This window comes from Lipotes vexillifer, unplaced genomic scaffold (assembly GCF_000442215.2).
Source record: "Lipotes vexillifer unplaced genomic scaffold, Lipotes_vexillifer_v1.1 scaffold109, whole genome shotgun sequence".
Classification (NCBI taxonomy): domain Eukaryota; kingdom Metazoa; phylum Chordata; class Mammalia; order Artiodactyla; family Lipotidae; genus Lipotes; species Lipotes vexillifer.
The window spans coordinates 1,427,332-1,439,174 of NW_006790015.1; the positions used below are offsets into that span (position 1 = coordinate 1,427,332).

At 55.5% G+C, this 11,843-nt stretch overlaps 2 protein-coding genes across 3 annotated transcripts in view; one reads left to right on the forward strand and one right to left on the reverse strand.

Moving 5' to 3' along the window:
* MAD2L2 (mitotic arrest deficient 2 like 2) overlaps positions 1 to 11,570 on the reverse strand; it is a 12,098-nt gene extending 528 nt beyond the window's left edge. The window contains exons 1-8 of one of the 2 annotated variants that reach the window (XM_007463164.1): positions 11,364 to 11,570; positions 4,355 to 4,406; positions 4,142 to 4,260; positions 2,642 to 2,713; positions 1,993 to 2,093; positions 1,090 to 1,184; positions 691 to 764; positions 101 to 193 (exon numbers count right to left, since the gene is read on the reverse strand). In XM_007463164.1, coding sequence (XP_007463226.1) covers positions 101 to 193; positions 691 to 764; positions 1,090 to 1,184; positions 1,993 to 2,093; positions 2,642 to 2,713; positions 4,142 to 4,260; positions 4,355 to 4,394 — 594 coding nt within the window. In that variant the 5' untranslated portion in view covers positions 4,395 to 4,406; positions 11,364 to 11,570. Of the gene's footprint in view, positions 1 to 100; positions 194 to 690; positions 765 to 1,089; positions 1,185 to 1,992; positions 2,094 to 2,641; positions 2,714 to 4,141; positions 4,261 to 4,354; positions 4,407 to 4,829; positions 4,938 to 11,363 lie in introns of those variants that run through there. The other variant, XM_007463163.1, reaches the window with a different exon arrangement.
* Positions 11,571 to 11,739: 169 nt separating this feature from the next.
* DRAXIN (dorsal inhibitory axon guidance protein) overlaps positions 11,740 to 11,843 on the forward strand; it is a 25,911-nt gene continuing 25,807 nt past the window's right edge. Inside the window, exon 1 of the mRNA XM_007463165.1 lies at positions 11,740 to 11,809. The gene's annotated coding sequence lies outside the window, so the exon portion shown is untranslated. The remainder of the gene's footprint in view (positions 11,810 to 11,843) is intronic.

An 11,843-nucleotide genomic window follows, 5' to 3' on the forward strand; every position in this document is an offset into this window, starting at 1 on the left:
AGGCATGCCCGGTCACCTCCCCCGAGCCTTTATTCGCAAGCCGCCTGACAAGGCCTCAGCACGCCCTAAATAAAGCACACTCACGCCCCAAGCAGCTTACCTTTAAGATGTCTGATGTCATGGTTTTCAGGGGTATCAGTCGGGGGTCGTGCATGTGGACGTCCTGCTCGTCTGCCAGGATCCAGGGGAAGTCCTAGGGAGGGGACAAGGGGAGGGTGGCAGGGGGCTGGTCCGTGGCCTGCCCTCACTTTGCTGCCCTCTCCCCTTCCGGAGCTGGCATCCTCAGACTTCCGGGGAGCGTCAGTCACCAGGGAATCGCTGGCCGTGCAGATTCCCAGGTTCCCCCACCGGAGAGAGGCTAAGTCTGTAGATCTGAGCTGGGTTGGGAGCCCCAGTGATTTAACAAGCCCCAAACACCAGTTCTGAAACTGGATCAAGGATCCCCTCCCTTGAGAACCCCCAATGAGCTGGTGGCTCTCCCTGCCCTCAGCACCCAGTGCCCAGGTGGGGCGATGACAAGCAGGTGGCCACAGAGCCAGCGCACAGTGAGAGCCTACCGATGCCAGGCGCTGCCATACGAAGTGTAATGAATGCCCTGCCATAGGCAACGCCCTCGCTCTCATGGAACCCTGGTTTTCAGAGCCTCCCAGCGATCTCCCTGCCCGCCCTCCCACACCAGTCTCATCTCACCTTGATGACCTGGATCTTCTCCATGTTGCGAGTGGCGGCTTCTCTCGTGTGCACTAAGACTGTGAAGGTACAGCCTAAAGAGGCCAGAGTTTGGTCAAGCCTGGGCCACCCCATGCCTGCCGCGTGGCACAGCCTCTTCCCACCTCCCTAGCTGGCTCAGCAGCCCCGCAAAGCAGAGTGTAAACCCAGTGCTCAGACAAGTCACAGTCAACAGGGAGACTAAAGCCCAGGTGGAGTCCATCAGGGAAGCTTCCTGCAGGAGGTGGGCTTTCAAAAGAGTTCTAAAAGGCAGGAAGGAAGAGAGGAGGCTTGGTGCAGCCAAGTAGGGACCTGAGGACACAGACCAACACAGGTAGCCATGGAAATTGCCCAGGGAAGAGGGGATGGGAGTGAGCACACCTGGGGGGTTGTGGTCCAGGACAGCATCACATACACTGATCTTCAGGATGAAGGCTCGGAGCAGCTGCTCCACATGAGACAGCAGGGAGTCTGAGCTGGGAAGCAGAGAAGAGGAGGGTCTCCCAGCACATGGGTGTCCCCCTCCCACCAGCAGGCAAGCAACCCTGGGAGCAGCCCTGGCGGTGCAGAGCCCCCCTAGTGCTTCTGAGTGTATTGACTTCTGAGGCCCTGGCTACCTGTCTCTACACAGTTGACATCATCTGGGGAGTTTAAAACTAAAGCCGAGTCCCATCCCAGGCTAATTAAGTCAGAGTGCGGGGCGGGGAAGGGGCACAGGGAACCCCAGTAGGTGGTTCTAATGTGCAGCCCAGTCTGAGAACCGGGACACCAAGCCGGGAAGGGACAGGGCTTGCCCGAGACCACATAGCAAGTGGGGACAGATTCTAGTGCCCTGACCTCACCACACGAAGCTGGCAGCTGACCAGCCCAACGTGCCCATCCAAGGTCAGCTTCTAGTTCACTAGGGACTGGATGGATGCTTGACTGGGAAGTCAGGAAACTGGGTCTGTGTCCTGGCTCTGGGTGACCAGGTCAAGATCATCTCTCGGGACCCTGGTTTCTCCATCTATAAAATGAGGTCGGGACTAGCCATTCACCAACGTTGTGATTTTTCAGGTGTGAAACTGGAGGGTCTCCGTGTAACCTGTGTGATGTCCACAGAGACCACTGGGCGGCCAGCTGTGACTCAGACACTAACAGGCCTCGTTAGGTCAGCTCACCTTGCCATGTCTCCTCTCAGGCCTTTAGCAAGGCATTCAGGGGCTGCCTTAAAGGGGTGGGGGTGGCCGTGTTACTAGGGACCTCACACCAGCGAGCACGTGGATGGGGGCCGAGGCAGCACACCTGATGGACAGCAGCGGAGGCTGCGTGATTTCGAAGACGAATTTCTCCACTGGGCGGTGCTCCTTGTCCAAGATGACTACCACCACTTTCTCCACATCGTTCTGCAAGGACAGGAAGCCCCGATTCCAGAACTGGACACCCACCTCCCCCTTACCCCACCCCCCAGCCCCTGCCCCCTGCTCCCTGCCCAGGGAAGAATGGGAAAGGTGCACTCACGGCCCTGCTCAGCTTCTAGGCCCAGAGTCCCTGAGAGCCCAGAAGGAGGTTTGAGAAGTTGAAGTATGCACCCCCAGACATGAGTGGTACCCGCGGAGGGGAGAGGATGCCTGGGCCCCGCAGGAGACCCAGGGTGCCACAGGGAGCAGAACAAGGTAGAATAAGGAAGCCCTGAGGGGCCAAGCTCAGACAGATCTTGGGGCCAGAGGGGGAGAAAAGAACAGGTGAGAAGGACCCAAAACCCTCTGGGCAGGCCCCAGTCAGCCAACTCCACTAACCAGGGCTCCCGGGCCCAGGGGTGGCCTCCAGAGTGCAGGGCACAGGCTTCTGGGTGTTAAGAGTCATGGGGACCCGGCATGGTCCCAGCATCACCCCATCCTGGAGCATGGAGGAGCACTGGGGGTGGAGTGGGCTACGGGCCTGGTGCCCTCACCTTCTCCAGCAGCGGCTTGACGCAGTGCAACGTGTCCTGGATATACTGGTTCAGCTCCGGGTGACAGGACATCTGCACACAACCCCATGATGGCTGGTGAGGCTGCAGCACTGATGGGAGGAGCCATCGGAGACCCCCTCCAGCAGCCCAAGGGCCTGTCTGCCTTCGGAGAGAGGCACAGCAGTTCCCTAGGGCTCCCCACCCAAGAGACAGACTTCCCATCACGAGGCTAAGAACTGAATTATCCACAGAGGGAGAGAAGTTAGAAGATCCTAAGAATTCAGTCTCAACATTAGCATTTAATATAGCATTAGGAGTTCCTAACGCGGGGTCACTGAGCTCCTCCAGGGTCTGAGAAGTCTTTAAATTGTGAGTGTTTGAGCATACAGGCATTTTTCCAGAGATGGGATCCAGGAATTTAATCCATTTTCGAACATTAAGAATCTGGAACGGACTTCCCTTGGTGGCGCAGTGGTTAAGAATCCGCCTGCCGATGCAGGGGAGAGCCCTGGTCTGAGAAGATCCCACATGCCGCAGAGCAACTAAGCCCGTGCCCCACAACTACTGAGCCTGCGCTCTAGAGCCCGCGAGCCACAACTACTGAAGCTTGTGTGCCTTCAGAGCCGGTGCTCCGCAACAAGGGAAGCCACCGCAGTGAGAAGTCTGCGCACCGCAACGAAGAGCAGCCCCTGCTCACCGCCAACTAGAGAAAGCCCTCGCGCAGCAGCGAAGACCCAATGCAGCCAAAAATAAATAAATAAATTTATTTAAAAAAAGAATCTGGAAATAAGGAGTTGTGCGGCCTCAGGCTTAACTTCTCTGTGCTTTAGTTACTTCATCTGTGGAAGATCTCATTTTAAAAAAGTGAGGATTAAGTGAGATAAGTAACTAGTACACGGTGGGTGCTCAGTAAGTGCTGATTCTTTTTTTCCTTTTCTTTGTATATCTTTTTGTTTTTGGGGGGTTTTTCCCCCCTGTATATCTTTTAAGCTTCCACCACCTTCCAGTATTCGGTCATTTATTCTAATATTTACTAAGTGCTTTCTAAGGGACAGGCACTTCTTGAGGCTGGGGTTAGAGTAGCATATATTTACTGCTTTGTCTGCCTTTTAACCTAAAGCAACCCGTTACAATTAGGGTAAATGAGGGGAGAGGGAAGATGCCTGAGGTTTATAGGAATCCCCTCCCCAAACCAACCATTCACCAGCTTCAGGAGACCTTTAAAATAAAGATGGGGGGCCGGGGGGCTCTAATCGGAGGGCCTGGTCCCTAACTTCTAGCAAGGGGAACTCCCAGTTCAGAGGGGACAGAAGGAAACGCCACTGCGGTGAGGGGTGGGAGGTTGTCGGGCTATCAGCAGCTGCCGGGAACTAGAAGGCAAGGCCAGGCCGCTGGGGACTGAGAGGGCTGAGCCTGAAGGAAGAAAGTTAAAAATGTCCTCTCTACCCACTCTGTGATACGGGGGTGACCCAGTGCACCCAGTCTGGATGTGGGGCTCACCTGGACAGGCACGTTGTACTTCTTACGCTTCTGGAAGATGCCCACCGGGTAAACCTCACGCACGTACAGGATCAGGTGCACCGCCACCTCCAGGAACTCGCAGAGCACGTCGGCCACCACTGCGAGGGGGCAGAACCCGGTGCGCTCGGGGAAGTCCGCCAGCCCAGGCCCTCCCTCGCCCCCCGCCAGGGTGCACAGGTCCAGCCTCTCTACCTTGACCAAAGTTGAGGTCCTGTCGCGTGAGCGTGGTCATCCTTCCCGATACCTAGGGGGTGGGGCAGGAGCCGGAGCTAGTCCCTAAGGCCCCGATAGCCGCAGGGCCCGCCCACCTCCACTGCCCCTCCCCTCCGTCTGGGGGGAATCTGGGCAGGACCGCCCCTCCCTTCACACAGAACCGGAGCAGCTGGGAAGGACCCCCCACGCTGGCGTCAGAGCTCGGAGGCATCAGCTGCGCCGCGATCAGCCTCTGCGCACTGGCCGCCTCGCCCTGCAGTCTCCTGGGAGTAGATAAGCCCAGAGCTGTGCCCGCATAAAGGGGACCGCCGCAGAGGGAACAGCTGGATGCGCAGGGCCGGTAGCGTGAAGCCGGACACGCGGAAAGCGAAACTAGGCTGGAATAAGACTTCACCTCCTGCCAGGCTGGATTCTTCCCCTGAGGGAATCGCGCCCTTCTCCTCTTCCCCGGTACCGGCTCCGGCCTCGATTCCGGACTCGGGGCCAGGCCCCCGCGAGGGAATCCACGGACCGATCACTCGCGCCTCGCGCCCAACCAGAGGCCCAGGCGCCGCTCCATGACGTCTGCGACGCTCCGGCGGGTCCTAGCGCCGGCTTCCAGCCACGCCCACCCCCCGCGCAGCCAACCACGGGTGCAGGAGGGAGAAACGGCCAGAGGGGCGGGGCTTGGGGGGGGGGGGGCCCTGCCTGGGCGCCGGTGTGATCCCAGGGCCGATGCTGCACCACGCCTCTTCCTTTCAATTTTAGGTGGGCGCGAAAAGAGACAACTTTGGTCTCCACATCGGATCGCAACGTATTTTCCCCCCAGGGCATTTCTCTCGCTTTAGGAGGCGCGGGAAGAGGTAGCGTACGTGTTGCTGGGGAGAGCCAGCTCGAGGTCGCAGCTGAGCACTATGGACAGCGACATCTACCGCTAGCTCCGCAGTCACCATACCCGGAACCTCAGCTGCCCAACCGAAAGCGAATCCGCCGGCTCCGGGGCGGGGACAGGGGAGGGCCGGCGAGCACCGGGGACGTCCCCGTCCCCACCCCCACCCGGAGCCTAAATGCAGCCAGTCTTTACCTCCCAAGGAGGTAAAAACTTCCCGGGCCGTGCATCATAACAATAGCTGACATTTATAGAGGTCCAGCCATGTGCCAGGGACTGGGCTAAGTGTGTTCGTGGATCAGCTCACTAAATCCTCAAAACAATTCCACGCGACAGTTGCCATGATTGTCCCCGTTTTACATATGAGCCAAGTGAAGTTCAGAGGGGTGAAGTAACCCGCCCGAGTTCCCCAGCTATTGGGGGAGGCTCCCCCAGAGGCATGGACTCTGGAAGGGCTGAGAGGACCCTGGGAAATAATAATATTAATATTAAAATAATTACTAACATGCATTGAGCACTTATTATGTTTCAAGCACCGATTTCTTTAATTCTCTCATTAACCCTAGGAGCTAAGCCTTCATTTTACAGTCCCACTTTATAGATGGTAAAACAGGCTCAGAGATGTTCCCTAATTTGCCAAAATCACACAGTTGGAATACAAACCCAGTTCTGACTTCTACTCGAACTCCAGGGCTTCACCTTATTTTCAGCCCCTTTATGTTACAGATGGAAAAACTAAGGTCAGAGAAGTGGCTGAGGAGTTACGGCAAAAACTCAGGGCCAGAAGTACGGGGATCTTGTCTCTGACCTCCAGGGACACAAAAGCTTGTTAGGAGTCATGCCCATCTGCTAGTACACAGATATAGCTAGGAATGTTTACCGTTTACTGCTTAGTATTGGAGACCTGCACCTCCTTCACCCCAGATGCTTTCAAACCTGCATTTACACACTTCTGATGGGGTGGGGGCAGGGGAGAGAATAACTAACCTAGCCCATTAAGCCAAGAATGCCAGCAGGGCATTTCTCAAAAGCAGCCCTAGGAAATCTGCATCAGGATCCCCAGGGAGCCCATTAAACATCTGGAACCTGGGCTTCCCTGACCTACCAGGTCAGTTGGGGTGCACAGCAGGGCACTAGCCCTTTAACAAGCTCCCAGGGGCCCTGATGCCCAAGAAAGTGTGGGAATTGCAACCACAGTGGTTTGGGCTTTTCCAGGGAAAGTCTGCATTTCATAAAATTGCAATGCTTAACCCAATGGAATGGATGATTTATTTCAGAAATGGATGCACCTGGCAGCACATTTGGGGCACAGCAATCCTTTCCAAGACCTGGGGACCCTGCCCATGTCATATAGAAGAGGACCATTTCCATATGGAAAGAGCTGAGCAGCTCACCTGCTTGTAGACAGGTGTCCCCTGTCTACAGTTGAGATTTAATCACTGAGGATGCTTTGGAAACTGGAGAGATTTGAGGGTCCCTCTTTGCCCGTCCCTGGAGCCCGCTCAAGCAGCATTTTCACTGGTAACAGAAAGTGGCAGTCTTAAGGGGTCAATTCCTTGTAAAGGGTCCCTTAGGATTGGGGTCTAGGGTGGAGAAACTCAGAGCCCAGCTACTCCTGTGGGGTGGCCTCCGAGGCACAGTGTGAGCGACCTGGGGGCTCATGCCAGGCATTCCTTCATGGGCCCTAAGCCCCAGCCCCCCACCCCCCACCCTGAGACAACACAGTGCAAGCCACCCATAGGTCTCCTGCCACACAGAGCTAAAGAACTTCAGAGAAACCTTGGTGGACATACACCCCAAAACTCTCATTTTTCCAGTGAGGACATTGAGGTCCCAACAGCTTTGTTTGACACTGGGGCACCCACCCTGTCAACTGTAACCTGGATAAAAACGCCTACGTTCGGGGCTTTGGATTCGGAGCCAGCCATAAACAGGAAGGGGGGCTAGGAGACAGATGAGGAGGGATCAAACTGATCGACCTCAGCCCCCAAAAGGCCTCCATCTCATTTGTGAAATGAACAGGCTGGACAGATGTTCCCTAAACCTCTGATGGCCTCGGGTCCCATGGGGGCCAAGAAGCTGGGCATGGGGCAGGGGTAGGGGGCCGAATCAGCATGGGGCCATGGGGGAGCTCTGTGAAAAGTCATCTGTTACTTCCATCCATTCAGCATCTGGTTTTTCATATCTTAATCGCATCAGCATGATGGATGGTCACGGATTACAGATTACAGATTACAACCCCAGATTACATAATGGGGTTAATTTATTACATTTTTGAATACCCACTTGCTGGGAGACTGTTTTTCAAAGGTATTTGCATATCTTTCACCATAACGACAATGTGTAGGAGGGCATCTGGGAGGGAAGGATGGATGTTTAGGAGGGGAGAGAGCTTATTTGCCAACTGAAGCAGGTTCCTGAGGGTCTGCAATGGGAACGGAGAGCAAATCACTCCCTAGAGACATTTAAATTGAAACTAAGAGAAGGTGAGATGCAAGAAAGTTTTGCAAAGACTGCATGGGTGAAGGAAGATTCCTGGGGTTCACTGAACAGCACATAATGAGTGAATGGGGTATAATAACAAGCAATGAAGTGTCCAGACCCCTAAGATGCTTCCAGAGTCCCATTCTCACCATTCTGATCACAGGACATATTATCCATCCCATCCCTGCCTAAGGTTCCCAGGACACCAAACACAGGGAGGTGGGAGGAGCCACAGAGTCAGCACGTATAGCCTGGTGACAATCCCACTGATACCACGATATTCAGGAACCCAGCCAGCTGGGATGCCCCCTGAGCAGAGGCCCAGCCTCATTCATTCTCTTAGTCCAGCACCTCACCAGTGCCTGGCCAAATCCAGGTTCTGAATGAATGTGTGTCCAATGAGCGAATGAAAGAATGAAGGCATGAAATGATGGTGGGCAGTGTCTCATTGCCACTTGCCTGACATGAATCCTAATTTAGTCTGGATAAGGAGCAAAGACCTCTGATTTCAGTGCTTGGGCTCTAGGTGGTGGTGTGCAGAGAAAAGCTGCTTTCACAAATGAAGCAAGAGCTGCGGATTGCTCACTACGGTGCCCCTCACACCCACTGGGCTGCTGCTTCTCTCCCCACCACTGCCCCTTAACCTGCTGTGAGGCCTTCCCTCTCTGATTCTCAGTTTCCTCATCTGTAAAATGGGACCATGGCAGCACCAATTCCATAGAGTTGAGCAAGAAGTAAGTGAGATAATGTTTGTAAAAATATAAAGTGCACAATGCCTGGCACATAAATGCCTAATTACTGGCTGTTATGACAATGATATTAAGATTGACACACACACTTGCTAGCTTCCGCAGCACACATACAAAAATTGGAACGATACAGAGATTAGTGTGGCCCCTGTGCAAGGACAACACGCAAATTTGTGAAGCGTTCCACGTTTTTCTAAAAAAAGAGTGGATATATGTGTATGTATAACTGATTCACCTTGCTGTACACCTGAAACTATCACAACATTGTAAATCAACTATACGCCAATAAAAATTCTAAAAAAAGATCGACACACACTATCTAAGCCCCTAGAGCAAACACTCTGAACCAGCCATCATGCCTTTCAAAACCCCAACCAAAACACCCGTAGCTGTGCCCCTCCTGCCATTCCCACTTCCCAAGGCAGCAGGCAGCCCCCAAGATGCCCTTAAGGTGGGCATGCATCCTCATGGCCCGAGATGCCTAAAGACAAGTGGCTGCGGCTGAAGACAGCTCCTCTCCCCTCTCATCTAGTCTTCTGGTGTGAGGCCTGACCTGCCCAGCTGCCCCAGATCCTGGGGTCCACGGCTGACCTCAGACCCAGGTCAGAGCCCTGACCTTAGGCCAGTAACACTGGGCGGCTTCCAATAGTTCAACCAGGGCAGAGCCCCCATGCCATTCCGTCCCTGAAGTTCTGCTGACTCCGCAGTGTCATTGACACCTTGTTGGTCAGGAGGATCTGACAGGTCATCTCTTCTTAAACTTTGAACTTTTATCCACAGAAATGCAGAGACACTAAATGTTTTCCACAATTTTAGGGGTTGCCGGGACCTCTGAAGTCATCCTCAACCACAGGGTAAGAACCCTTGATCCAACTCAACTGCCACTTTTTAAAAATAACTACTTTATTGAGATATAATTCACAAACCATAAAGTTCATCCTTTTAAAGCATGCAATTCAGTGGTTTTTAATATAGTCACAAAGTTGTGCGTCAATCACCACTATCTAATTCCAGAACATTTCCATCACCCCAGAAAGAAAAACCCCCGCATACATTGGCAGCCACTTCCCCAGTCTCGCCTTCTGCCAGCCCCTGGTAACCAACCACTAGTCTACTTTCTGTCTCTATGGACGTGCCTATTCTGAACGTTTCATGTAAATCATACAATATGTGGCCTTTTACGTCTGGTTTGTTTCACGTAGCATTCATGTTTTCACGGTTCACCAAAATTGCGGCATGTACTGGTACCTTCATTCTTTTTGTGGCCAAATAATATTCTGCTGTATGAATATACCACATTTTGTTTATCCACTCATCAGGTGATGGATATTTGAGTTGTTTCCACTTTGGCCATTCAAACATGGGGAAACTGAGACCCAGAGTCACCATAACCTAGATGGGATAGGAGTCCAGACCTCTCTCCTAACATCCACCTTTTCCTGCAGCATTGCTCTGGGAGGACCCAGAAAACAGAGAGTCCAAGCATGGCAAAAGATCGCCCCACTGGTGAATAGCCATGGCAACAGCATTTGAACCAGAGGATCCAATAACTTGCTTCTGGTTCAGTAAATGCTGGGCCACAGCTTCATCCTTGACAGAGAGAATCATACCCACTGTCCCCCTCCCAGGCCCAAGCCACCATCACCTCTTCTCTGCCACTGTTCCTAGCTGGTCTCCCTGCTTCTGTCCTTGCCAAATGCAGTCTATTCTCAACTTTGGGAATCAGAGTGAATTTGTTAAAACCTAAGTCAGATCATGTCTCTGCTCTGCTCACAACCCAATCCATCCTCGTGCCTGCCCATCAGGCTGATAATATTACAATAACAATAGCAGATAATTTTTCTAGAGCATATCCTGTGGGGTCAGGACCTTAGGAACATTATCTCCTTACACAGGCCACTGCACTTAATCCTTGAACCCTGAGAGTTACGGATAACGGTGAGCTCAGAGAGGTTAGGCCCCTTGCCCAAGCACACGGGGAATGAATGACAGCAGAAGAGGAGCCCAGGCATCTAACCTGACTACAGAGCGGAGCTCTTAAAACTCTGAGACATAATTTGCCACACTGGAGAAAGAAGAAAACAGCCGAAATGGAAGCCGCTGGGCCAGCTCTGGGCGCCAGGCAAGACTGCTGCTTCCCGCGAAGGCGGGCCCGCCCCACCGCTCTCTGATCTTTGCAGCGCCTGCGGCCCCCCTGACCCCGCGGTGAGTTATGGGGGCCGCGGGACCCATAACACAGCATTCCGGGACTCCCAGGGTCGGCAGGACGCGGCACCCTGCTCTGTGATGGATGAGCCACCCCTAGCGCTGGCTTTGTCCTGCCTGGGCCGGGTTGGGGAGCATCAGACCTACTTTGGACGGGGCGTGGCGAGAGGCGGACCGCGCGCGCGCGTGTGTGTGTGTGTGTCTGTGTGTTGGGTAGTGGTATTGTCTTTTTCCCTTCCCTCCCAGGGTGTGTGAGTGGGGAGCGGACACTAGCGCAGCCGTCAGTGCTCCCGAGTCTCACCTGGTAGCGCTTTGAAGACCCCCCCTGGACCCCCACGTCGAAGAGCGACCCCTCCCTGAACCTCGCCCCCCACTCTGCGCACTTTCGGAGGCTACTGAGGCCCCGCGGTGCCCCGTTCCTCCTCCCTCGCACAGGGCATTTCTTCCGTCCCATTTGACAGCCTAGGCGGAATAATCCTTTTGGGGAACCGCCGGCCTCTGCGCTGCCAGACGCTGCCGCAGCTGAGCGCTCAGCTCCGATCCATTGTTGGGGTCCGCCAGGGACCCCCTGCCGCGGCCCTTTGTCGCCCGCTCCCTGCCGGGCCGCTCCAGATGCGCCACCGCTGCCCGCGCCCCGCCCGTCCCACGCGCCCCGGGCCGCGCAGAGGCGGCTCTTCCGCACCGGGAGGAGTGGGCCCGCCTCTCCCGGTGCCTGCACTGCCGCCCGGCTGCTCCCGCCTTTGTCTACCTTCTTTGTCTGCCCCGCGCCTTCGCGGCGGCGGCGGCTAGGCCTCTGGGGAGGGGGCCCGGAACGCCGAGCGCAGCTGGCGAGGGCGCGCTGGCCGAGAGCGCGCGGGGCCCGGCCCGGCCCGGGGCTGCCCCTCGGCTGGGGGCAGTGGAGCCCGCTCGCCGCCGCCCCTCCCCCGTCCCCTCCGCGTGCTCCCGCCCCCTTCCCTCACGCCCGCCCCCTCCCCCTTCCCTCCAGCCCAGCTCAGCCTCGGCACATCCTCCTGCCGCCCGCGCACCTCTCCGCGCGGTCCCGGCTTCGCGGCTCGGCCTTCCGCTGCGCTCAGCTCCCGCAGGCGCTCGGCCCCGCGCCCCTCGGCCCCTGCCCCGCCGGTCGGACAGGTAAGGCTTGGCCTTGGCCCGCCCCCGGCTCCGC